This window comes from Danio rerio, chromosome 8 (assembly GCF_049306965.1).
Source record: "Danio rerio strain Tuebingen ecotype United States chromosome 8, GRCz12tu, whole genome shotgun sequence".
NCBI lineage: Eukaryota > Metazoa > Chordata > Actinopteri > Cypriniformes > Danionidae > Danio > Danio rerio.
The window spans coordinates 11,558,964-11,586,756 of NC_133183.1; the positions used below are offsets into that span (position 1 = coordinate 11,558,964).

General features: G+C 33.9%; 1 protein-coding gene and 1 non-coding gene across 11 annotated transcripts; both read left to right on the plus strand.

Moving 5' to 3' along the window:
* On the plus strand, positions 1-22,802 carry LOC101883539 (scavenger receptor cysteine-rich type 1 protein M130). 10 transcript variants are annotated; one of them, XR_012384101.1, is made up of 19 exons: positions 1-146; positions 7,520-7,846; positions 7,935-8,042; positions 10,204-10,398; positions 11,596-11,790; positions 12,040-12,339; positions 12,850-13,155; positions 13,851-14,042; positions 15,542-15,844; positions 15,940-16,224; positions 18,443-18,745; positions 19,032-19,298; positions 19,793-19,896; positions 20,004-20,068; positions 20,202-20,321; positions 20,582-20,656; positions 20,808-20,879; positions 21,483-21,638; positions 21,736-22,574. XR_012384101.1 is itself a non-coding variant. In XM_073910072.1 (19 exons), the coding sequence occupies exons 1-19, from the start codon at positions 578-580 to the stop codon at positions 21,957-21,959; spliced, it is 3,840 nt and encodes a 1,279-aa protein (XP_073766173.1). In that variant the 5' UTR covers positions 1-577; the 3' UTR covers positions 21,960-22,802. The 10 variants fall into 10 exon arrangements, 9 of the variants coding, with proteins under 9 accessions (XP_073766173.1, XP_073766174.1, XP_073766179.1 ...); XM_073910072.1 differs by adding an exon at positions 1,168-1,273 and having other exon boundaries at positions 1-607; positions 19,793-20,068; positions 21,736-22,802; XM_073910073.1 differs by adding an exon at positions 1,168-1,273 and having other exon boundaries at positions 1-607; positions 19,793-20,068; positions 21,739-22,802.
* A 3,344-nt stretch (positions 22,803-26,146) lies between these two features.
* mir7133 (microRNA mir-7133) lies at positions 26,147-26,231 on the plus strand. Its single transcript, NR_161928.1, has one exon. It is a non-coding gene; the product is annotated as a microRNA mir-7133 (primary transcript).
* The last annotated feature ends 1,562 nt before the right edge of the window (positions 26,232-27,793 follow it).

Below are 27,793 nucleotides of genomic sequence, written 5' to 3' on the forward strand. Positions count from 1 at the left end.
GTTCACATTATCTTCCTCACTAAAACTACGTTAAACAGACTAAGAAAACTAGTTTCATCGCATCTGCTTGCTGAAGAAAGAGTTCACAACATGAACTGACTACGACATTTAACTGAGCACACACAACCGACCTGAACCAAAAGCAGGTGACAAGTTTTAAGCAAAACACCAAGTTTTTCCACTCCGTTTGAAAGAACTCTCTGTATGTTAAGCCAGTCGTTAAGTTTCTTCCTTAATACGTACATTTTACTTTCTCTACACCTCGAGAAAGGTTCAGATAGTCTATCTAATTATCTTGCGCAATCGTTTCATCGGCAACTCAACAGCCCATAGATCTGTTACAGCAAGAAGCCTCAACGCACTGAGTAGGCTATGTATTGATAGGTTTGTGTGTCCATCTTCCCTCTCTCAACGTCTTGGACATAGTTTTTTCCCAATATGGCCAGAACGAACAGAAACGCAGATAAAACCAGAAATTATCGTAGTTTATTTTTAACTTTTAAGCGTTTACAGCTAATGAGAGCGAAGGGTTATGAAAGGTTTGGAATGTTTACACAACACTGACATCTAGCGGCAGATGGAGGAACTGCAGCGCAAGCAACAACAGGTACGTCAAGACGCAAAAGTAAAATTTTTATCATCACTAATTCGCTTACCTAATGGTTATGACTGGAAACAGTGCAAAAGCATTTTTAAAATGTAAACACGAATGTAATTTCATTGCTTCGACAGTGGAGAATATGATCTGCACAACAAACTATATTCTGGAAAAAGGGTTGCATCTGGTTTTGTATGTTAATAGTTCAAAAATATTATTTTAATGGCATTTTATTTTTAATCACTATTTATTTATTTATTTTAATTATTAGATAGCTAAATATGGAAATTTACTTAAGATTCTCTCTTAAAGCTACCAAACATCTGCACAATTGCTGATTGATAAAAACTTCAGTTTACTTCATAATCACATCTGGACATTAAAACAACAGCAATAGAACAAAGAACTGGATAGATTAATATGTGATTACTCCAAAAGTCCATATATGCAGTTTTTATGTTTGTTCAGCATATATCCTATGTATTAAATTAAAACAAAGCTCATTTCATCAAATGAAATGCATATGAGGAAAGAGAGCAGGATGTTGATAAAACTGTGACATCACAAAGCACTTAAAAGCAGGTACAGCATGCGGCCTGGTCCTCTCCTCCATCCTCCTTTATTCTACCATCATGTGGTTCCTGCTCCTGTTTTTGCAAATATCAGCTACTCAAGGCAAGTGAAATTGTGTTTTCTAAATTAAAGAAATGTATATTTTATTACCCGTTTACATACTGCATTGTTTTCCAGGCTGCTGTAAATGGGGCAGTTAATGAATGCTTAACAAATACTGAAATAACTTGCATAGTAACTTATTTTGAGTTAGTGACAAATTAAACTGAGACCAAACATTTTCTAAAGTTTTTATTTTATTTTTTATGCACAGTTGAAGTTAGAATTATTAGCCCTCCTGAAAAATTATCTCCTCTATATATTTTCTCTCAAATTTTGTTTAATGGTGAGATTTTTTTTCAACATAATACTTATCATAGCTCATTTCTAATAACTAATTTCTTTGGCGTGATGACCGTACATAAAATTTTACTAGATATTTTTCAAGATATTGGTATTCAGCTTAAAGTGACATTCAAAGGATTACCTGGGTAATTAGGTTATTTGGTCAAGTTAGGGTAATAAGGCAAGTCATTGTACAATGATGGTTTGTTCTGTAGATAATCGAAAAATAAAATATTGCTTAAGAGGCTAATAATTTTGACCTTAAAATATCTTTTAAAAAATTAAAAACTGCTTTCATCCTAGCCAAGTTAAAACAAATAAGACTTTGATAATTTGGGAAACATTTGAAAAAGAAAAAAATTCCAAAGAGGGTAAATAATTCTGACTTCAACTGTATATTGCACATTTCATACATAATGGTAATTCAAAGTCTTTTACATAAACGACGATTAAAAACCATAAAATAATCACAATAGGTAAGAAATAAAAGCAATTTTAAGAAATTTAATTATTAAAACATTTCATAATGTAATAAATCAGGTTAAAAAAAATAAAAGATAAAAAGATTTGTTTAATATTATAAAAAAGATTAAAGTGCCTATTTTGGTTTTTATTGTAGTTAATTCAAAGAAATGGTTTTGTTACTTTACAGAAATATGTATTTTATTAATTTAAAAAAATGGTATGATAATATGTAATTTTATTATACAATTTAATCAGCCGAAAATATTCTGCTTATTAAATATTTGGGTATTTTCAGAAGATCAACAAAACCTGATGATCATATTCTCCAGAGCAATTTAAGAGCATTAAAGTTCCAGCTTCTTATAATCAGTATGGTGAAATGGCTTATAGCATTTTTTTCTGTTTCATTTATATACATATGTATGTATACAAAATTTCTATATTTATTTTAGATTTTTAAATTAAAAAAAAAACTTATAAAAGGTGTATTCACATACAGTTGAAGTCAGAATAATCAGCCCCCGTTAGAATGTTTTCTTTTTTTAAAATTTTTCTAAAATGATGTTTAACAGAGCAAGGACATTTTCACTGGTTGTCTGATAATATTTTTTTCTTCGGAGAAGGACTTATTTGTTTTATTTTGGCTAGAATAAAAGCAGTTTTTATTGTTTCAAAACCATTTTTAGGTCAATTATTAGCCCCTTTAAGCTACATATTTTTTGATAGTCTAGATCAAACCATCATTCTAATATAACTTGCCTAATTACCCTTACCTGTCTAGTTAATCTAATTAACCTAGCTAAGCCTTTAAGCATCACTTTAAGCAGTATAGAAGAGTCTTGAAAAAATATCTAGTAAAATATTATTTACTGTCATCATGGCAAATATAAAATAAATCAGTTATTAGAAATGAGTTATTCAAACTAATGTTAAGAAATGTGTTGAAAACATCTTCTCTCCCTTAAACAGAAATTGGGGAAAACAATAAACAGGGGGCTAATAATTCTGACTTTAACTGCATATATTATGTAGTATGAAAAAAAACTTTGATTTAAGTATGTATATACCTAAAAAAAAATTTGAACTTCAGAGAAATTATCAGAGAAATTAGCAATTTTTTAAATTTAGTTATTTATTATAAGTTAATTTACATTTATTCAGCTTTATCTTCATAATGGCACAAAACAGAATAAATGTGCTATATTTCAATAAAAAATGTTAGCAATTCTTTTGTAATGTGGATATTTATCATTTAAAAATATTTATTTATTCAGTATAACCATTTTAAAGGGATATCAAATAATCAGAAGCTATTAAAAGAAACGTTACTGAGAACAAAATAGAAAATAAGTTTTGAATGCATTTGCACATACAGTAAATAAATAAAGATAAATTTTTATATATGTTATTTAAATACTTGTATTTAAAATATAAATATTGGAGCCCAGTGCGACGCAGTGGCGCAGTGGGTAGCACGTTCGCCTCACAGACAGAAAGTCCCTGGGTCGGTGGTTCGAGTCTCGGCTCAGTTGGCATTTCTGTGTGGAGTTTGCATGTTCTCCCGGCGTTCGCGTGGGTTTCTTCCGGGTGCTCCGGTTTCCCCCACAGTACAAAGACATGTGGTACAGGTGAATTGGGCAGGCTAAATTTTCCGTAGTGTGTGTGTGTGAATGTTTCCCTGTGATGGGTTGTGGCTGGAAGGGCATCCGCTGCGTAAAAACTAGCTGGATAAGTTGGCGGTTCATTCCGCTGTGGCGACCCCAGATTAATAAAGAGACCAAGTCGACAAGAAAATGAATGAATGAATATTGGAGCCCTTTTTACCGCAGGGATTCAATTATAGATGTATGATGCAGCTTTGTTAAATAAAAGGCTATCTAAAATGCTATATTATTAAATTAGCGCATTTTTCAATTTTTTGATCATGAAAATATATTTTTAATTTTATTTTTTAAAAATTAATTCTAAATTAAAATAGCCACATTGATGATTATTATATAGAATAGGACAATGCAGTGTTGTTATATACTGTGCGTATACAGTATGAGTATCTCCCTCACAAATCTCTCATTTAAATGTATATTTTCTATAGGAAGCTTTACAATATTATATTCGTGCATATATTATGTTAGTCAGTACTAAAGGCTAATCTAACAAAATAACTTATAAAAGCGGCGCAAAATTAGTATACCTCCTTTTCCCCCCCCAGTTTTTTGTAATTATTTTGTATATTTTTTGATAATGATAAAAATATAAATTTTCAAAATGAGGTGTACTCAATTATGCTGTGCACTGTAAAATTTACATATTTTGTTTGTTTAGCAATGCAACAAAACAAGTACAATAAAAGAAAATCTGGAATTAAAAATGGAAAACAAATAAACAAATAACTGAAAAAACAAAAGAGATTATTCGTTCACACATAACATAAAAACCTGAAAATTTCTTTCAGCCCATAGTTTTTTTTTCATATCTCCTCTCAGTATTATAACACAACTTTAAAAACACTAAACTGAATAAATTCTACAATAAAACAACCACAATGATTTAATATGATTATATATATATATATATATATATATATATATATATATATATATATATATATATATATATATATATATATATATATATAAAATGGGGTGTCACAGTGGTGCAGTGGGTAGCACGACCGCCTTAAAGCAAGAAGGTCGCTGATTTGAACCCCTGCTGGACCAGTTGTTATTTCTGTGTGGAGTTTGCATGTTCTCCCCATGTTTGCATGGGTTTCCTCCGGGTGCTCAAGATTCCCTCACAAGTCCAAAGACATGCGGTGAATTGATTGAGCTAAATTGGCCGTAGTGTATGAGTTTTAATGCAAGAGTTTATGGGTGTTTCCCAGTGTTGGGTTGCGGCTGGAATGGCATCCGCTGAGTAAAACGCATGCTGGATAAATTGGCAGTTCATTCCGCTGTGGTGACTCCAGATTAATAAAGGGACTAAGCTGAAAAGAAAATGAATGAATGAATAATTATTATATATTAATATGATTTTTTAAAAATAATTAATTAAAATTAAATCATTAATTAAAATGTTATCATTAATAAAATAATTAATAAAAAATAAAGGGAACACTTAAACAACACAATGCAAATCCAAGTGTTTTATTTATTTCATTTTATTTCATATTGCTTATTTTATAATTTATACATATACTGTATGTATATATATATATATATATATATATATATATATATATATATATATATATATATATATATATATATATATATATACATACAATTATAGATATGACTTTGCTAATCAAATGATGTTATAGATTTAAATTAAAGATGTAGACATTAATATACCAAGAAACCAAGATCACGCAGTGGTTTGTCTCATGCGTGTGTTCTTCACAACTCTCTGTGGAAAGGCACGGTTAAACCTGTGGTTTTCTTACAGATAACGTGTAGTGGCTTTATCTCATAATCTGCATAAACATGCAACTTGTGAAAATTTGAGCGCTGGAAGCCACTGACAGATAAGAGAACACAGCAGCTTCTGCAGAGCATGTGGTTCATCAGTTCTCAGACTGCACAGCCACATTTTCCAGTGACCATATAAGGCTAAAAAAGACACCTTGACTTCAATAACATGATCGTATATCGTTTAACAAGTTAGCCTTTGTTTCTTTTAATATGTCACTTTAAAATATAGTATCGATAGAATGTTATCATTTACTATTTTATTTAAATTACATTTATTTTAAGGCCATTCTTTTAAGCATTTGTTTAACTAATTTTATAATTAGATTTTTTTTAACTAAGATTTTTTTTTGCATGTCTTCATATATAGGTGTATGATACAACTTTAAGTAAAAATCTATGTAAAATGCTATATTCAATTAGAACGTTATTCAGCTTTTTGATTAAGTGAATGTACATTTTTAGACATTTTTTGTTCTATCAAGTACTTGAATAAGTTTAAACAAGTTAAATTTAACAAACAAATAAATAATTGACAATACTACAGAATAATTGCGCATAAATACTTAAAAAAAATCTTTGTCTTTCTGGTCTCTTTTCTACAAAATTAAAGTCCACAATTAAATAAATTCTAAATTAAAATAGCCACATTGATTATTATATAGACTATGACAAGGCATTTCTGTTATATACAAAGCATATATGAGTACACCCCTCACAAATTTCTCATATAAATAATATTTTTTTTCAGTTTGTCTTTGCAACCATCTGACATCCTGTTCCTATGCATCATATTTTAATGTAATTCATTTGAAAGTTATTCTTTATTTATTTGTATTGATTTATTTTTTAATTTATTGCAGGTTTATTTATTCATCTGTACATCCATATCATAGTCTGTTCTGTCCTTTTTTTTTTTTACTTAATTTGTTTTAAATTTAAATTATTTGTAACTAATGTCATTTTGTGCAAGGCTCAGTACAATATGTCTTTAAAACCTGTTATTATGCATCTCATTCATTTAATTTTGTTGTAATTTGTTTATCTATTTATTTCATTTTTGCAATGCATATCTACAGGGATCTGACAGCCTGTTGTTGTGCATTTTAATTTTCTGTATCATAAATGGCAGGTCTTAGTGTGTCTTGCAGCTAGCTATGTGCTCTAATTTAATTAAACAATGCTAGTTAATGTTAGGTAATGCAGAAAAAAATATGTACAATTTTTGTTCATATTACTTAGTTAGACGTTAGGTGATGAAAATGCAGTTGTTGGTTGTTAGTTCATGTTAACTCTCAGCCTAATGTTATTAAGCATAAATTTGGATTTTAATAATGCATTAGTAAATGTTAAACTATGATTATTAATACATGCTGTACAAGTATTGTTCATTATTAGTTCATGTTAGTAAACGCATTAACTACTAAAAACTTCATTAATTTTCTTTTTGGCTTAAAGTCCCTTTATTAATCAGGGGTGGCCACAGCGAAATGAATCGCCACCTTATTCAGCATATGTTTTACGCAGCGGATGCCCTTCCAGCTGCAACTCAACACTGGCGACCACCCATACACTCTTGCATTCACATACATACACTATGGCCAATTTAGCTTATTCAATTCACCTGTACCACATGTCTTTGGACTGTGGGGGAAACCGGAGCACCCGGAAGAAACCCATGCGAACACGGGGAGAACATGCAAACTCCACACAGAAATGTCAACTGACCCAGCCGGGGATAATGAAAACTTATTGTGTGTGTGTGTATATATATATATATATATATATATATATATATATATATATATATATATATATATATATATATATATTTTTTTTTTTTTTTTTTTTAATTTAATTAATTAAAATAAAACACATAGCAAGCTGCAAGACTAAGATCTGCAAATTATATTACAGAAAATTTAAATGCACAAGAACAGGCTGTCAGATCCTTAAAGAGATGCACTGAGATTGTCAAAAAATAAATAAATGGATAAACAAATTAAGATAAAATTTGATTGATTGATCACAGGTTTGAATGTGACTCTGCGCGCATCTACCAGTCCGTGTCAAGGCCGTCTGGAGGTCTACAACAGTAACCGTGAATGGGGTTTGGTCTGTCATTATGGCTGGAAAAAAGAAAATGGAGAGGTTGTTTGTCGATCATTGGGATGTGGAGATCATGTGCACTCTGGTATAGAAGAGGTTCGCTACAAAGATCAACCTCGACCAGAACTATATTTCATGGATCAAGTGCAGTGCAGATCTGATGGAGAGAGCCTTTGGAAATGCCCCTTTGTTGAACCAAAAGATCCAAAAAAATGCAAAGGAGACAGTTTTGTTGCTGTTGATTGTTCTGGTGGGTAGTCTTTTTTTTATGTGTAAAATATAATGTTTTCTGTTTGTATTGAAGATATCCAGAAATTATTCAGTACTTTTCACCATAGGAAATGTTACACTGCGTTTAAATCTGAATGGTCAGACTGATAAATGTGCTGGAGCAGTCGAGTTTCAAACACACAACAGCATCATTGGTGTCTGTAATTCTAATTGGGGTAAGTAACAATATGTTTGTTTTAAGGCTGCAGCAATCGCTTATTTTAATAACTGACTGATCTACCACTGTAATTAATGTATTAATCTGATCAGCTTTTTTCATTTTTAAGATATTGAGCCTGAAATGCAAAAGAGCTGTAAAAAGTGCATAAAAGCCAATTACAGATTCTGACTTTAAACAATCCAATTTTTTTTATTTCACCCAAGACTCATTTTATTTCACTGCCCTGACTGCTTTGACACAAATGTGTCCTCTCGTTTCATTTCACATTAAATAATACTATACTTACAGGATAAAATAAAAACAAGCTGCATGGTGCTTAAATAAAATAAATATAACCAGCAAATCAAAAAATTTTAATTATCTTATACCCTGGTATAAATCTTATACATGCAGGACGTTGAACATTCATTAAATAAATTTAAATAAACGATTCGTCGTTTGCTACGAATTTAATCAGTTATTTTTCTAAGCGATTAAATCAAATAATTTGATTAGAACTTTCAGCCATTATATTTTTTGGGGTTTTGAAGAATGCAGAGAAAGTCTATTTTATTGGATTACTCAAGATCTAAAACACTTTTCATCATTTAGAGTTTTTATATAAAAGTTTTTAAATACTTTTTGAGCAGAATAATTTTTATTTTGACTGAAATTCAACAGCAGTAAAAAGTGTAAAAGCCAATCTCAGACACACACACACACACCTACTGTATAACAATTAGCAGCCACTGCACTATATTCTGACTTTAAACAATGGATTTATTTTTTTATTTCACCCAAAATTACATTATTATTACAGGATAAAATAAAAACAAGCTTCATATTGCTTAATTAAAATAAAAATAATCAGAAAATCAAATAATTCTTCTATAGGCAGGAAGTTTAGCATGCGTTAAATGTATTTATTTATGTTTTTTGTAAATGACGCTTTGATTGCTACGAATTTAATCAGTTATTTTTTTTGTAGTCGAATAAACCAAATAATTAAATTATAAATTTCAGCCCTAATTTATTTTCCTTAGTTTTTTTTTCTCACTGTCTAATTTATTATCAGTCAAAGCACCGAGAAAGTCTATGAATTCCACTAGATTCTCATAAAAATTCTCAAGATCTAAAAACACTTTTCGTCATTTACTCTTTTTGTAGTTCCCCCCTCCTCCAAGCAAGTTTTTAAATGCCTTTTAAGTAGAATATTTTTTTCAATATTACGTCATTTTTGATTATTAAAATTAAACTTGTAATTTTGTATTTAAGTTGTTTGTCATTCTCTTAGCATATTATTATTAATAAAAATCAATCTCATACAGTGACTGTTATCAGAACATGCTGTTTTATTTTTCCCAAAATACTTTTCAATTGACTTTCTTTTATTTTTTTTAATTAATTTTAAACATTGATGTCAGTTTCAGTAACCAAATATACTTGTATGTTTCATTATAATCATAAAACCTATTTTACAATTACATTTATTTCATAAAATAAAATTTATTTTATTATTATTATTATTATTATTATTATTATTATTATTTCCATTTACTGATGGTATTAATAATTATTTTTTTCAAGTTTAGCTAAACTAAACTTATTTTGACTTGTGGTCATGAAGATGCCTGAGTTTGCTTGTATATTATTTTACAAAAGGTTTTCTTACATTATAAAAATGTAAGCAGTTAGTGGTTGGTTTGACTCCCAGAGCAGATGAAGATCATTGTATGACAAACTCGTATAAAAAAAAAAAAAACGAGAGATACTGAAATAGGACGTCTCAAGTTCTTTTCTCAAGTATGTTTTTTGTGGAGTAAATAAAACTGTGCCATTTATTCAAACAATAAACATGGGGACTTAATAATTAAATATATGTTTTTAGTCATTTAAAGATGTTGACGGTGATATATAATCTTACATTTGATTTCTTCATATTCATCCACAATTGGAAAAAATTGTTACAGAGTAAATTATATTTGACTATACACTTGCTATTGTAATCACATGTTGCATTGTCCTAATAGTCATTCCTTCTACGTTTTATTTATATCTAAATTTAGCCAGTAAATCAAAAGGTTTAGCATTTATACTTAAGTATTTATAGTGACAACTGACAATTATAGTAATGCAAAGATTGTCTTACGCATTTACTTTTTTATATTCTTGGCCAGATAAACCAAAAGCTGACATGGTATGCAAGGAGCTTGGTTGTGGGGATCATTATTATATTCCCAAAGCTGGAATATTTAAAACAGAACAGATCAAAAAAAATGTGCAGCTTAATTGTGTTGGGAATGAGAAGTACTCTTGGCAGTGTATGGAGCCGGCAGCAGACTGCAAGGATCGAGCCAATGTCATCTGCAGCAGTAAGTGAAGTCTATACTATTATGTTTACTTGTACATTATTCTGATTGGTCAGTCGCCCACTTTTCCTGCATTGCTGGTTCTGAATTTTTTCCTATTCCTCTTTGTTAAATGACTTTAAACCCAGAGTTATAAACCAAGACTAACCAGAAATGCATAGTCTGAGAAGGTGATGCTTTTGTACAAAGAAGTTACAAACTGTTTTTTTTAATTATTATTTTTATCACTATTTAATACTGATTATTTTCTCATCAATATTTACGTTTTTTTTATTTAGTTCACTTTTTTTGTGTTTATTCCAATCATCTCAAATATCTCCATTATGCCGTAAATATTTAGTTGGAATGTAGCGTTACGTTTAAACTAAGTTCAGTAGTTACACACAAAGTAAAGAGCCGGGGGTTGGGGCTGGGGTGCGTGCAAACTGAAGAGCGGGAAGCGGGTATGGAGATGGTAGCGCGTTGGGTTTGGTGTATGGGGACTCGCATGGGGACTGTAATACAGGACATATTTAATACTGTAGATATAATATGGGTCTGAATTATGGGAGACTCCCGGTAAAAACGGAAGTGTTGGCAGGTATGAATTGCGTCCGTATCAATGGAAGTCTATGGGGAGATTAAAATGTGACCTCTCTGGTCAGAACTTAAAATATGGACCAATCGCTTGCTTTTTTAAAAGTCTAATCATCTTGTTAAATCCTGGCCCTTTTCACAGCGCCATACTACAGGATTTTACCAGCTCAAACTCTAGTTTGACCACAGCTGCACTAGGCTTTCTAGAAACATTCATGCAAGTGTATTGATGCAAGTTGAAGATGCAGAACATCTGCCCTCTGGGACAGAGTTTAGGCACCCCTGGTATAGAGAGACCAACTGGATAATGTTAATTGGTGTGTGTCAGGGGAGTGGGTGGAGCTAAAGATCTCTTTTGTCATGCTTTGCTTGGTGCAACTCTCTGATTAGTGAAAGTCTCTGTTTGAAAAATTAGCTAGTTTAATGTTGTCAGATGGATTGAACAAAATGAATACAACTAGTTAACAACTATAGCAAAGCTTATTCAGGTCATGGAAATTGTGGTCAATATTCTATCTGGTGATGCCTTAATTTTATCTGAAATATTCACGTTATTCCAGTGGTTTGTCTGTAAAACTGATTGTGATTTTTTTTTTTTTATGCTGCAATACTTGTTTTACACAGAACACAGGAGGTTCCGTCTTAGGGGTGGCAATAATGTATGCTCTGGATCAGTGGAGGAGTACAATTTCCCCAAAAAATCATGGGATCCTCTTAAGCAGAAAGATGTTAACCCTGACTACATCTGTACTCAATTGAACTGTGGCTCCACTGGAAACTTCACAAATGATAACGGAACAAACATCCTGACATGCTCAGGTAATGCTGGGTTTCTTACTTTAAATAAAATCACATCGTTACATCATTCTCATTACTAAGAGTGATGTTTAGATGAGTGTGGATGGTTTAAAAGGTGTAGCAAATAATAATAGGGTGATTTTATTATTATTAATATAAAAGTGACTTCTTAATCCATAAATACTTGTAGGTTACTTATCCATTAAGATACCTTTTTAATAAAATGTATAAAGCATGTAGAAATAAAAATGAAATTTTCTGCATTTACAGACAATGTCCGGCTTGGCAACTTTACGTCAAAGTGTTTTGGAGATGTTTACGTTGTTGTGAATGGAGCTGAATATGGAGTTTGCTACCCTGATTGGAGTCAGGATCTGCTCCGTCAGCTGGGGAAGGTGGTCTGTCGAGAGCTCGGCTGTGGTGAGGTGATGGATGTGAAACGGGGATCTTGGAATACTGGTTTGCTGAGTAATGTTGAGTGTCAAGGTGATGAGGAGTCACTTTGGCATTGCCTGGCAAAGCATGAGCATCGATCACATCGATGCGACACAACTAAAGTTACATGTTCAGGTAACTGAGACGGTCTTTAAAATACTCAGAACATGCAAGAAATAAAGACCCTAATCACCCATATCTAGGCCCACACAGAATCTGCGCGTGTAGAAATCTGCTGATTTTTTAGCCCATCACTGAGTCTATTTATTTACTCATATAAATGTGTGTACATTTATATTTATTCAGTTTTTAAATGAATTTCAGTAATATTATTGACTAATATGAAAATATTTATATGATTTATTTACAATACAGTTTGTAAAATAATATTTTATATGATAGACTTGCTTAGTTTACCAAATAAGGGTATTTAGATGGATTTGCATTGTAAACATTAAGCTTAAAAAGCTATTATTTTTTATGTCTAATATTTAGTTTTAAGTTACGATACTTCCAAAACAATTCCACATAAAAATGCAGATTTATTTTTTCAAAATTCTCCGCAGAAATGGCAAACGTCCGCAGATTCTATCTGGCCCTACCCATGTCTTCCAATATAATCTGTTTTTTTGCTGTATACTGCAGGCAGCTTGGATGTGCGTTTGAAGGACGGTCTGGGTCAATGTTCTGGACGTGTGGAGGTGAAATGGGAAGAGTCATGGTGGTCCATTCAGCATGATAAGCTCACTGAAAACATCAATATGGTGTGTAAACATCTCGGATGTGGAAGTTTTGGCACAATGCCTGAAAAACTCTTCGCCAACGGGAATCTGCAAACACTTAAGCAATGGAGCCTTAAGTGTAAAAGCCCCTCAGCAAAGCTTCATGAGTGCTTTGAGAAAACAAATTTACCCCAAACACAACGAGAAGTAATGAAAATAATGTGTGAAGGTAAAATATAAAATACAGGATAATATTTTTAAATGCTCTTATTCTCACAAAGTTTATGAAAAATACAATAAAATCAGTTATGCTGTGAAAATCAGTTTTAATATATATATAAATATAAAATTGCAGTGTCACGTGATCCTTCAGAAACCATTCTAATAAACGGATTATTATAAATCTTGAAATCAGTTGTGCCGTTAAAACATTTTCAGTTGCAGTGTTTGGGCTAAGTCAGAGTTTTATACTTATTTAGCAATTAGACAAAACTGACAGTAAAAACTTTTAAAATATATTTTTAAAATGCAGGTCATATTATTATTAATTTAGAAAAATGTATTATAAAAACTGAAGACTAACAAAATGTTTTTAGTGCAGCTAACTATAAGCAGACATCCCAAGTCTCCTGGAAGCTCCCAGAGTCTTCCGCATATTCATAGAGCCTCTGGGATGCCCGCAAATGCCTTTTTTAAAACTTGTTTTTAACTTTCAATACTGATTTACTATTTTTAATAACTATAAACAACTTTGGTGAGCATAAGAAACTTTTTTCTAAAACATAAAAACAAAACTCTGCCAAAGTCGTTTTACTGTAACATGAAACATTTTAGCTGTAAGTTTTGTTTATTAAGCACCTGTTTCAGATGCCACTCTAATTGACCTTTAGAAATTAACCACAAATCCTTGATCTTTGTTTTTAGAGGAGCAGCTGATGTTCTTTGAAGGTGATTCGCCCTGCCGGGGAAGAGTTCGCATCACGTCTGTTGATGGTACAGAACCAAAGGGAGAGATTAGGAAAAACGTCAGCGATATTTGCAACACAATGCAATGTGGAAATCTGCTTTCATTTGAGAGGGAGCCAAACATCACATCTGTCAATGTCACATGTTCAGGTACATGTTTTTTAGTATACAACTGCAATGTAACACAAACATGTTATTTATCAGAATATGACTTAAAGGTGCTGTATGTAAGTTTTTGACTCCTCTAGAGTATACAAATACCATAATATGCTTGTAGATATTTAAGAAACATTTTTAACATATTTAAGAAAAATTAATTTAAGTGAATATTCCTCATTATCTAAAAAACAACGCTAAAGTCAGATATTCTGCTTTGAAAATGTGAGTTATGTGCCAGAACGTCTGTCTTGTTTTGGTCTATTAAGCCGCTCACTGCCAGTTCAGCCAATTTTATTTCAGCACCCCAAGTTGCCTTGTTGGAAAACCGCACTCTTCATTTATTCATTCAGAAAGGCTCTCAAAGCATGTGTCCAGTACCAAAATGTGACCTCCGGTGGACAGACTCTGAAATAAGACACACATTCAGAGTTTCACATGAGGTTGTTAATTAGCAAATAATATAAATATTACGAGGGTAAACATTAGGTGAGCTGGTTACATTGTAACTCTGTGTCCTAACAACACGATACGTGACGAGATTTGCAGCGATAAGCAGTTTGCACCAGACGAAACACGAGAGAAATTTAAATACAGCTATTCAGAAGCACAGAATAGGCACTCACTAACAAAATGGTAAGGTTTCTAATTAATATGTATTAAACCTCTTTAACATTATTAAATGTCGATACTGAAAATGTGTTAGTTTTGAGTCACAGTTCTGAAGATCAATTTCAAACAGCTTATTTTATTTTCAAGATCTGAGGTGACCTATCTGCTGTTGCTTTCAGTATTATGGCAATAAATATGTAAAATGGCATTTAATCTCACGTTGTTAGCATTTAACACTGAATAAAGCGCATGAGGTGTACCTGAGGTGATCATTGTCAGTTTTCTGTTGTTCAGCTGCAAGAAATAAAAGCCGTTTCTAATATATCAATTTGAGATTTTGGTTCGAACAAAAACTCTATTCAATATGGAGAATATTCCTTCTATTGCTGGCTGTTGTTTTTATATTGAAAAATTTAAATCAGCCTTTAGGCTCGATCGTCCGACTCGTGTTTTTTTTTTTTTTTTTTTGGTCCTCAATCTGGCAACCTGCGCTTCCGTTTGTATTGATCCAAGAATGCAATAGCTAGTATTTCATTTATTCATTCAGAAAGGCTCTCAAAGCATGTGTACGTGACCGAAATGTGACACCTGGTGGACAGTAGCAGACTCTGAAATAAGACAGATTAAGTTCCGCATGAGCTGTACAAATCAATTGGCTGTTCTCTGTTTCAAAGAATTTTATATTTATTTTATTTCTCATTCCTTTTGAATGTTTTTATATCAAAAATTTCTCAAAAATATGATGCAGCGCTTTAACTGCCGCTTTTTAAAATATGTAAATATAATCTTTAAATCAGCAAAGTAGAATGATTTCTGTAGGATGTTGTAGGACACAATTGATGCAATGACATTGTGAAAATTCTTTATGATGCTATTTGTAGGGTCAGTGAATGTTAAGCTTCAAAACCCGACTGCTGAAAGATGCTGGGGAGCAGTGGAGATCTGCAGAGGAGACAAGTGTGGAGGAGTTTGCAGAGAGACATGGACCTCTGAACACTCTCACAAAATCTGTCAGAATCTGGGCTGTGGAGATTCAGTTCAGAGCGAGTCATTTATGACGGATGTTAAACTATCTGTAAATGACTATAGTGTGCACTGTTCAAAATATGTGCAGAAAATGAGCATGTGCAATTTTATTCCCATCAAAGACTCCTGCACTAGTCCAGCCCAAGTGATATGCACAGGTAATGTATACTGACAGTTTTTGTGTGTATGAACTACTCCTTCAACGCAGTGTAAAAGCATTTGATTAAATTTTTGTTTAATACATTCCCTCTAGGCAGCATTAAAGCTAGACTGGAGGATCCTAGAGACAAATGTGCTGGAATTGTGTCACTGTTTTATGCTGGAACATGGACACCCGTCTGCCGTGATGGTCTTAATAGAGCGCTTAACAATGCAATCTGCAAGGAACTGGATTGTGGGGAGTTAGCTGATAGTTTGGATAAGGAGCTTGAGTTGGAAGGAATTCAATGTCCAAGTACTGCTAAATCTGTTTCCGAATGTGACTCCAAAACGATTTCTAGAAAAAGAAAATGTCATGTTGGCTTTTTGACATGCACAGGTATTTAACACATTTTTTTAAATCCATCAAACTCATACTGTAAGTGCACAGTAGAGGTTGTGTTAGACTTTCTAATCAGCCATCATTTTGATGGACAGAATGTTCGGATATTATCTGTCAGTACCCACCATATTATTTATGTATATATTTTTAATATTTTATTTTAATGATGATTAAAATAATATTTTTAATAAATATTTTTATGTATTTTTTTTTTACAATTTGAACTTTTTATTGGTTTTTCTTATTTTAAATAATGCAGATGAATATCAAATACAAATATTAAATAAAATTGCGCAAATAAACCAAACCAAAACACATACAAGGAAAAAAATAATAATATAAAAAATGCGGTGGGAGGTTGCTAATCTCATAGCCTTAATTACTGTATTATTTTGTCTCGTTACATGTTTGCTAACATTGTGTGTCACAGAAATTTAGAAATTTCCCCCATTTATCAAAATAAATTTCAATCCTTCCATGTAAACTGTAGGAGAGTTTTTCAAAAGCTGCAACTTGTCCTAACTCTGAGACCCACCTGAAGATCGGAGGTCTACTGGAAGATTTCCAGTTTTTAACAATCACCCGTCTGCCTTGATACAGCTCTGTATCCACTGTGATTCATTTATTCGTGTGGCTTAAGGGCCAGGGGTCACTAAGCATGTCTGCAATATTTTTACAAGGTATTCATGTACCTCTCTCCAAAAATATTGGACTTCTGGGCATTGCCATAATACATGACATAGGTCACATGCTTCTTCTTGACATCGGCAACATTCTGGATTGTATTTAAATCCTGTTCTGTTCTGTCTCTTAGGAGTCCAACAAAATCTATGTAAAATTTTAAACTGTATAAGACATGTTCTAACATCTCTAGACATTAATTTTAAATTCCTAGCAATTTTCCCCATGCAGTTCTCGTCTGATAAGACACTTTATATCTTTTGGTTTACATTAGAATTTTGTATTTATGGGTTTACACTCTGTAAATGCTGGGTTCCACACAATCCCTTCATGCTGTCCCGATACAAATCAATTAAGCTCACGTAAGCGTTTTTACAAATTTAAATAGATTGAATATAAAACATTTAAGTTAGTCTCCAAAAAACGAAAGAGTTGTTATTTCAACTCATTTTATTTTAGTTTGAACAAGCATTCATTCATTATTTATTTTCTTTTCGGCTTAGTCCCTTTATTAATCAGGGGTTGCCACAACGGAATGAACCGCCAAATTATCCACCAAATGTTTTACGTTTTACGCAGCAGATGCCCTTCCAGCTGCAACCCATCTCTGGGAAACATCCATACACCTTTCACACACACTACCTAAATGGTCCATAATGTTTCCGTGAAGGGACTTTTTAGGTACATTTGGGTACTAATATGCACCTTTTAGGTAGCTTTGTGTACTTATTTAGGTACAAATATGTATCTTTTGAAAAGGTACTGCCCCAGAGACAGCTCCTGTACCTTTATTTCTGAGAGTGTGTGGACAATTTAGCTTACCCAGTTCACTTATACCACATGTCTTTGGACTTGTGGGGGAAACCGGAGCACCCAGAGAATACCGACGTGGACTTGGGGAGAACATTCAAACTCTACACAGAAATGCCAACTGACCCGGCCGAGGCTCGAACCAGCGACCATCTTGCTGTAAGGCAATCGTGCCACATGCGTTACCCCATAGGATTTCACTTAAAAATGATTATGGTTATTTTATTTTTATTTATTATTAGTATTATTGTTATTAATAGATCAGGGGCAACACGATGGCTCAGTTGTTAGCAGTGTCGCCTCACGACAAGAAGGTTGCTGCCTCGAGTTACGACTGGGCCAGTTGGTGTTTCTGTGTGGAGTTTGCATGTTCTCTCCATGTTCCCGTGAGTTTCCTCCTGGTGCTCTGGTTTCCCCCACAGGTCCAAAGACATGTACTATAGGTGAATTTGTGTGTGAATGAGTGAGTGTGTATGGGTGTTTGCCAGTACTGGGTTGTGGCTGGAAGAGCATCCGCTGCTTGAAACTTATGATGGATTAGTTAGCGGTTCATTCCCCTATGGTGACCTCTGAAATAGAGACTAAGGAAAATGAATGAATATTATTAAATCGACTCCTCCCACTGGTGCAGATATGTCTCTGTCAGTCATTGATGTAACTCCTGCTAATAACATTTGTGCTCTGTTGCTTCACGTGCTAATGAAAACCTTTGATATTTGAACAGGACACAAACGACTGCTCCTCTTTAATAAAGAACATGCATGCAAGGGTCCGGTGTACATGTATACTCAAAAAGAAACACTGTTGGTTAGCAGTCAGGGATGGGGCAAAGAAGAAGGCCAAATGCTATGCCAGTATCTGCAGTGTGGAAGCTACAAAACTCACTCAAGCATATCCAAAGATGATACACATGCAAGCAATTGGTGGAATAAGACTTATAACTGCTCGGGGAAGATGAATATGTGGGAATGCGAGAGAAACGATCAGCCTGTCCAGCTTCAACAGCAATTACACATTGAATGTGATGGTAGGAATCATACAAGTTATAATCTTTCACTTTTTGAAGGAGTTTACCTTAAGTAATCCAGATTAATAACTTGTTCCCTATTTTAAGTAATGGTTACTTTTTTTATAAACCGTAACAGAAGATGTCAGACTCAGAGGGTACCCAAACAGTTTCTTCAGATCATTGTTTAGTCAATTCAGTTTATGATCCTCTAGATATGCTAACCTGTGAATAAATGAATTTTTTTCTGAACACACAGGCCTTGTAGTGCTGTAATATCTAAATGTGTTTTTTCACTCCTCTCCAGCTGAACCAGCTGTTAGGCTCTCCGAAAACTGCTCAGGCGAGGTGCTCATCGATAACAAGACAGTTTGTCAACGAGAGTCTCAATGGACCAATGACATGTCTAATGATTTATGTGACAGCCTCAAGTGTGGTAAAGCCATCCACTACTGGAGCACATCAGACCCCACTAAAAAATCCTGGCAATTGAGCTGCAATGGAAAAGAGACGCTATTGGGGCAATGCAGCCGGACAGAGGCCAGATGTCAAAAGATCTCTGTGGCCTGTCAAAGTAAGTCTTGTACATGATACTGAGGTATAGTATAAATTATATATATAGAAAAAATGTAGTACAGTAGAAAATGTAGGTGAATAATAAATTGATGTTAAAAACTTCTAAAATTAGAAATGTGTCACTGTCAGTATCAGTATGACACTGAATTCTGTTTGATTTTCTGCACTGATGTTTGGAATTTGACTATTTGATCATGTAGCAAAAATGGTAATACAGTGTACAGCTGTAATTGGGCCATAAAAAAATTAGGCCCGATAGGGCCCTAACCTGACAGGTAACCTGCACCAAAGAAAAAGATACAATTTTAATAATAACTAAAATAGAAATATAAACTGTATTTTACTGAAAAAGTTTAAAATATTAAACGATTCCTTTTGTATGATTTAGTAGTAACCCTTTCAGTAGAGTAATACACATTTTGAAACATTAAAATGAATAGTCAAATGTACAGAATGTCTAAGTTGCGCTAATAATTTGCATTTTCATTGCAGGCAGTTTAAGCTCCAGACTCAGCTCCACTGAGAAGTGTGGCGGAAAGCTTGTGATCAAGTATGATAAGTGGCATTATATATGTGGAGATACAAAAAACACTGAGGTTTGTGGTGTTCTCAACTGCACAAATACGGCACAGAAACCAGTGGATGAAAAACAAATAGCCAGAGATAAAAATGTTTCCATTCATTGCCCACCACGTTACTACAGCTTTTCTCAGTGTGTTGAGTCTTCACAAGCAATATCCTGCAAACCTGCTGAAATCAGATGCGAAGGTACTGAAATTAAGTTTAACACAGGAAAATAATTTTTGTTTTGGCACTGGTTGCTTTTTTGCATTAGGTTGAGCATCTGTATGTATATTTAATAGGTTGGACTGTTTATTAACCTTTAATCTTGAAACTGCAGGTTATATTGAACCACAGGAGAGTTCTTCTGCAGGTCTGATCGTGGGTCTAATACTGGCTGTGCTTGTGTTGGTGGTTTTGGTTTTTATGTGGATAAATCGCAAACGTCTGCTTTTAGCCTGTGAGTATCACTTCTAGCATTCAGAAACATTTGAAAAAGGGTTTTTTACCTACAGGATTGCATATTGATATTTGAAGGGCTTTTGTTTGTATCCTGTTGGTGGCAGTGTTTCCCACTTTTAGTCTCATTATTACAGCTTTAGCTAAAGCCAATAGAAGCAATCCGCTCTCGAAATATAAAGATATATTTGTTTCTTTATTTATCCTGAATTCAAAAAGATGTTCAATATTTCACCAATAATTTTCCACCTGTTTCTGCAGTGAGAAATTACAGAAACAACAAAGAAAAAGACATCCGTGTTAATGGGAATGAAATGGATAGCATGGATGATGGAGGTACATTATTTTATACCTCCGTTGAAGTTAATGGTTTCCTTCATTTCAAAACATATATTCTTTTTGCAATGTAAATTTAATTCAGTGCACATCTCCTCTGTCATCCATATATGTATGTTACTTTGTTTTAAAGATATGAATCCTTTTTTAGACTTGTCTGAGCGAAAGGCTTCACTATTGGATCGTGATGACTATGAGGATGTGGATTCTGTTGAGAAGTCAGGTGAGATATTAAAATAATAGTCTTATAATATCAGGTAATTATTATGGGACAATTTTGTTCATTTCTAAATGGGACACAGTCTGTTTGTCCCCCCAGTTCTTCTTTTACGGTAATGAGCATGAATAATTAAACCAAAAAATAAGTCTTTTAGTCTGAACTCATTTTAATCCACAAAATTGCTGTCAGTGTCTGAGTTTCTTAGTTTTTTGTTTTATTTTGCTCAAATACAATTAAAAAACAGGGAAAGACAACAAGACATAATAGTAAATACAGTGTGTTTTGGCCCGTTTCCACTTTTATGGCTGTTTCCACTGTTAAAATGTACCAATAAGCTAACTGTAATGTACCCTTTTTTGAGTACCTTGTCGAAAGGGTATCTAGCACAACTAAAGGGTACCAAATGACTGTATATACAGTCTGTACAGTCATCATGTCTATGGGTAGTCCACATAAAGATAGCTGTGTGTGTGTGTGTGTGTGTGTGTGTGTGTGTGTGTGTGTGTGTGTGTGTGTGTGTGTGTGTGTGTGTGTGTGTGTGTGTGTGTGTGTGTGTGTGTGTGTGTGTGTGTGTGTCTAAAAATATCATTTTGAATTCTTCAACAGGAGAGGAGGATGAAGAAGATGATAAAAGTCAAGGCTCGTCAGGAACAGAATATGATGACATTGAAGGACAAGCCAATAGCAGATCTGCTTCCCAAACCTTCAATAATGATCACCTCAACCAACCTCTTCTTCCCAAGAGACCAGAGAACCTTCTCGGTATACCATTACAATCTACACCTCACACAGTGTGTTTGTTGCATTTGGTTTGAATTTTTGTGGAAATAATGGTCCACTTTTTCCTCTTTCCTCTCAGCAGATCAGGACTTGTATGAAGTGGAAACGGAGAAGGAGGACTATGATGATGTCATGTCCATCGAGGCTACACATGAAGAGAATTTAGAGACGACAAAGCCTGAGGCAAGAGTATATGTAGATCTGGAGGCAGGGGCAGATTCAGATTCAGAAGCAGGTATAGGCACAAATAGAACTGGGAAGGTGGTGACCACAGAGGTGGAGGTTCATTCTCTAGCAGAATGATGAAGCAGACCCAATTTCATTTACTTCACTGGGAGGATAACATAGTCCCATTTAAAGCACAAATGATGATATCACTTTATTTTGATGGTACCCTTACCAAGTTTATTATAAGTTACATTGTATCTTCATACCAACTAATTTTCTTTAGATATATTCATATCATAGAGAATCATTAGATAAGTTAGTAGATTATAAAGAGGGGGTTAGTTCAATTTGTGTACTTGCAAAATTTCATATAGTCAGAAGAATGTAAGAGGAGCGGTATTGGCAGATATCAAGCAGACCACCTGTTAATATTGTAATGAGAAATGGTTAGCATGTAGCTGCAATGTTCAAAAAAGGCCACCAAATTATAAGTGAAGCTCAAATGATGTTTTCCCTTCAAAATTTTACACATACAGTTTAGACTACATCCATTAATCCATATACATTTTTTATGTTTTAAATTTACCTCAACATTGAGACAGATATGTTTTAGACTGTAGATGGAATGGTGATTAAGGCAGTCTTGTTTTGCTTTTTACACTTTTATTTTCCTTTAGTGTATAATGTTGCTGCAAGAAAGACATTCAAAGCCTCTTTTTCTCTGTCAGATAAAACAATCGGAACAACTTCAAAATGCTTCTATTGTAATTCTGAATTTACTTCCAGGAAAATGCACATCACTGTATCAGTAGTTGGAAATAATAAGAGAATGTTAGTGTTGTATTAGTAGTATTTTGTTTTAATGACCAAAAGATGTGGTTTCAGAGACCTAAACATAAACTACTTAAACATTACATGCAAAGTTCTGTCATGAAACTCTGTCCAGCACGCAGGCTGATAAAGCAGGCTGTCATATCTAATCTTTTCATATATCACAGTGTTTCCTCTAAGATTTTTTCCAGCTGTGGCAGCAGGCCTTTTACACAAATCTACCAACTTCCTATGATGTTATTTCAATGACAAATAGAGAAATGTCGTGAATGCAGTATTACAAGTCGAGATCGCATTTATGTAATACGAGCATGCAAATCTCTTTGCTTGAGCACCGATTTCCTCTGTTCATGCGCAAAACTTCTTGCACACCCCCTCAAATATACGCTGCTCAAGCGCAGATCTTCTTGTGCGCTCTCAAATAAATGCTGCTGAAGTGCGATTTAGTGCATTTATGTAACAAGTATGTCTCCAACACTTATTAGATTTGCTAGGAATATTTATGAATGTCTCCAATAGACCTACAGAGCGGCATTAATGCATCCTGAAGTGAAACGGCCATAAACTCCAGCAAGATAAAGTCACTGTATGCAGAACCATAGACTTTTACAGTATCTATAAATAAAGTATAATTATGCAAACTGTGTTCATCTTAACCGAAAGCTACGTCGTATTTGCTGGCCTCACGCCACACGCACCTGTCTGTCAGCAAGTAGCCTCAAAGGGTTAAACAAATAACGCACAGCACTACTACGATTACAGAAAAGTTTGTGCTGTTAAAATTCACTTACCTTTTAATACGTTTTGGTGCGATTTATAACCCGCTATTAAAAACCACAACAACAACAATCATTGAATGTTTTGAATGAGAAGCTGTAATGTAGCCGTGTCGGGGATGCATTTTGGTGTGGCGCCCCACCATGGAAGAATGAATGTAGCGGAAACCATGTATCATCAGCTACTTGGCGCACAGGTGATTGCTAGCTATCGCTTCGACAGCCAATGAGTTAGTTTCCTAACATTTTAAATGCCTCAGTGTTGTTTCCACTAGCAATCTGCAGCACGTTTTTAGAGACCCTCCTCCACCCCAGCTCCACCTGTGTATAAATCTGCTACGTGTGTGTCATGTTTGCAGTAGAAGTGTGTTATTCTCAGACACCATGTGTGTGAAGTTAGGCAAGTAGCAAGTCTCTTTACTTACTCTGCTGCAGAAATTAAAACAGCAGCAGCATAGCAGGTATATGCTGCCAGAACCAAACATATTAACATTATCATACACACTTATTACCATACTAAATCTCTCCAAGAGTTGTGATGACAGATGTAAACTTTGAGTTTTTGTGTGCTTTTGACATAACGTTGTGTATATCTGTCAGCTTATAGAAAAAAATCATTTTTAAAAGTTCAGTTCTTTGCCTTCAAATCTAATTTTAAGCTTTCTGCCAGTTCTGCGTCTCAGTTTGCTGAGGAAACTGTATATCATGAATTCAAGCTCACTAGACCATAAAATGCATGCAGATGTTTGGTATGTTGTTGCAGGAATACATGAAGCACAAGCTGTAAAGGCTCCGCCCTCTTCTAGAAAAGGGGCAGGGAGCAGCAGCTCATTTGCATTTAAAGAGACGTACACAAAATCAGCATGATTTTGATTCCCCCTAAAAAGAGGCATTTTTGGTATAAATGATTAATGGAATATTTTGAGCAGAAACTTGACAGACACATTTATGACACATCTGAATCTTATATTTTAATCTTGTGTAAATGGCAAAATAACAGAATATTTATTAAATGTAATGCTTTCTTTGCAATGATTTTAGCATTTAAGGAAACGCTTCAAAACATTGGTTTGTAAATAAAAAATAACATTATTAAATGCATCTGGATTAATGTGGATGTAGTCTTAGGTAAAACTGATTTTAGGTAAAACTTGTAAGATTTTGACCTGATAAAATTGCTGATGCCATGGTCAAACTTTTTGTTTAAGTTTTGTTGCACTTTGTAGTTTGCTTTCATGTCATTTTCTTTTTAAAATTCTTTCAATAATTTAAGATGTTGAATCTCATGAGTAGGCCAACATAATAAATATATATATATATATATATATATATATATATATATATATATATATATATATATATATATATATATATATATATATATATATATATATATATATATATATATAAATATATATATATATATATATATATATATATATATATATATATATATATATATATATATGTGTGTGTATAAATATCATTATTACTATATTGTATGAATATGATTATAACTAGGTCTACAGCAACCTGATAATCAAAAAACAAATGACATGATAGCACTGGCGATTGTCTTCTGACTGTAGACACTTCTCATATAAGTTAGCTTGAGAAGCAGACAGTACTTTTTGATCTATAAAATTTGTAAAATAAACATTTGCAGGTTAAAGAAACAGCATAGGAGGGGCCTTGGTGCAGATGAAAAGTTTAAAAAGTGTATTTGTATATAGAGAGACATGGGCAAGTAGATAGAATAGACAGAGATAGGTTGATCTCTGCAGCAGCTGCCGAAGAGCTGCGCGCTGCAGACGCAGCTGGTGTAAAAGGCAAACGCCTGCGTGCTGCTACTGCTTGACATACGCGCTGCTCACGCTCTGCTCATGCGCCGCTGACGCTTGCGGAGTGAAACAGGCGTAAGAGAGCCCAGACCTCCCATCCTTGAAGGAGGCTTGAGGCTTGACTCCAGCTCCAAGTATAAGTCCCACTCCCCTTTTTAAGCCCCCCTTTTGAGAAAACAGAGGAGGTGGAGAGAAGCCGGATTAAAAGTCAACAAAACCATGCAAAGTCCGTTACTTATACACCCACGTGATAATTGACTGACCCACCTGATTGATCAGGCTTCTCCTGAACTTACTTTAGAAGCTTCATTAAAAACTAAAACTAATGAAAATACAAAACTATTATAACCTTGGCTGGAACTGTTTGTTAAGTAGACCCATAAGATAAGAATAGTTATGCATAAAAGACATGTTATGTCAATCAACACTGGAATGTAAAAAAGACCTGCTGCCAGACTTGAATCCAGGCTTTTCTATCATTAATATTTGGGGAAATTATGGGCCTACTCATGACCATGTTTAAATGTATAGTTAGAACAAACAGTTTGTTACGTAATTCACATTTCTTTCAAGATTGTATGTATTTTTAATGAAATTATGATAAAAAAATTATATTTTGTTTGTCAATCTCAAACTCAAGTAATCCACTGTAAACAAGCTTTGTCTTCAGCTTGTTTTTGCTGATCTTTTCATTTTACCTTTATTTGATCTACTTGCTAATAAAACTGCTTTTATAGATTTTTCCATTTAAGATTTATTTCACATTAAAATAATGAATAGCTCTTGACTCTTGTGTACACTATAATGCACACTTTCTAAATGTCAAGCATAGCCAGTAAAATCTCAGTGAAGCTGGAGGATGAAATGATATCAGTGGAGACCTGCTCTGGTGTTGTGTGTTAAACTGTATTCCTAAACAACATCTATAGTTTGATTCACAGCACAAGAGTTTGCTCTCTGTGTTTCATCAGGAAATCCTCCCCTAAATCTTCCATGATCAGTGTATTTAATGGTAAATATGTCCGCTTGCTCATGCCCATATTTACAAACAGTAACAGCTGGTGTGTACTGTAACTAGTTGTGCTAGTGTTGCTGTATTTTGGTGTGGTCCTGTGGTAAAGTTCACATGTCATCTGCTTTACCCAGAGGGGCTCATTTGTACAGTAAGTGGTTTGTGTAAACACAACATGTTTCTTTTGAAGAGGACTGACCGTGTGTGTTCAGGGGCCGGAAACTCAGAATAGCACATTGCAAAATTCAAATGAGGATTATCTGGGATATATTTAACATTCTCCACAGTTCCACGAAGAGCTGTTTAAAAAAAACCTGGTAAAAAGAAGTACTGTATGTTCATGCCTTATAACTATTTGAACTAAAGAGTGGGTGGACTTATTTTGTTATACTGTATAAAAATAACCCTCACGAAATGTAACGAAGGTATTTCAAATAGTTGTACTTTCGGCTTAGACCCTTTATTAATCAGGGTTCTCCACAGCGGAATTAACTACCAACTTATCCAACATATGTTTTACGCAGCGGATGCCCTTTCGGCAGCAACCCAACACTGGAAAACACAGATACGCTTTTGCATTCACACTCACACACTACGGCTAATTTAGCTTATTCAACTCACCTATAGCGCATGTCTTTGGACTTGTGGGGGAAACCGGAGCACTTAGAGAAAACCCACACCATCATGGTGAAAACATGCAAACTCCACACAGAAATGCCAACTGACCCAGCTGGGGCTTGAACCAGTGATTTTCTTGCGGTTACGCGACAGTGCTAACCACTGCACCACCATGACGTCCCTTAAGTAATGTTCGAATATATATTTTTAAGTATTCTTGATGTAATCATACTAACATCTACAGTATTTACTAGTACGTGTACTACTTGAATATCACTTTAGATTAAATGGCTAACTTTCTAATATATAAAAGTGTACTTTCAAGTGTACAATAAGTGTAAAAGTATAAACTTTAAATACACTAGTGGTCCACAATTCAGGAGTCCACTGAACTGAAAAAAGTATAGATATGTATAGATATAGATAACTGATATACAACTATAGGCCAAATATCGTAGTCAAGTTCACTTAAGTAATATTTAAAGCATTTCTGAAAAGTACTTTCTTAATATACCTCAGTAAATGAGGTATAATTTATGTTTTGTTTTAAAAAAGTATACACTTAGTATATTGCACAGTTAGTATAAACTTCTTTTTTTACAGGGGAAGTTTTGACACTGTGCAGTGACAACCTCTGTTCCTCACAGCAGAGCACTGTCCGTTTGATCACTGTCCAGCACGCGTGTGGATCGACCACGAGAAATGAGAGGCACGTACAGTACTATGTGTTGAGAAACACCGAGATAAGTCACTGTTTACAGACTCTGTAGCAGACGCAAGTTAACTAGAGGCTGCCACAACCCTCAATCTGACAACTTTTCTTTTTTATTCATAAGAGTAAGTTTTGAATTAAATTTTAGAGAGACAGGATAAAAGTTATAAAGAAAATAT

Excerpts from the sequence above, each read along its gene's own strand:
- LOC101883539 (XM_073910072.1), top strand. The coding sequence starts at position 578 with ATGGAGGAACTGCAGCGCAAGCAACAACAG. Across the intron at positions 11,791-12,039 it reads AAACATCCTGACATGCTCAG|ACAATGTCCGGCTTGGCAAC; the intron begins GTAATGCTGGGT and ends CTGCATTTACAG. Across the intron at positions 20,322-20,581 it reads CAAACGTCTGCTTTTAGCCT|TGAGAAATTACAGAAACAAC; the intron begins GTGAGTATCACT and ends CTGTTTCTGCAG.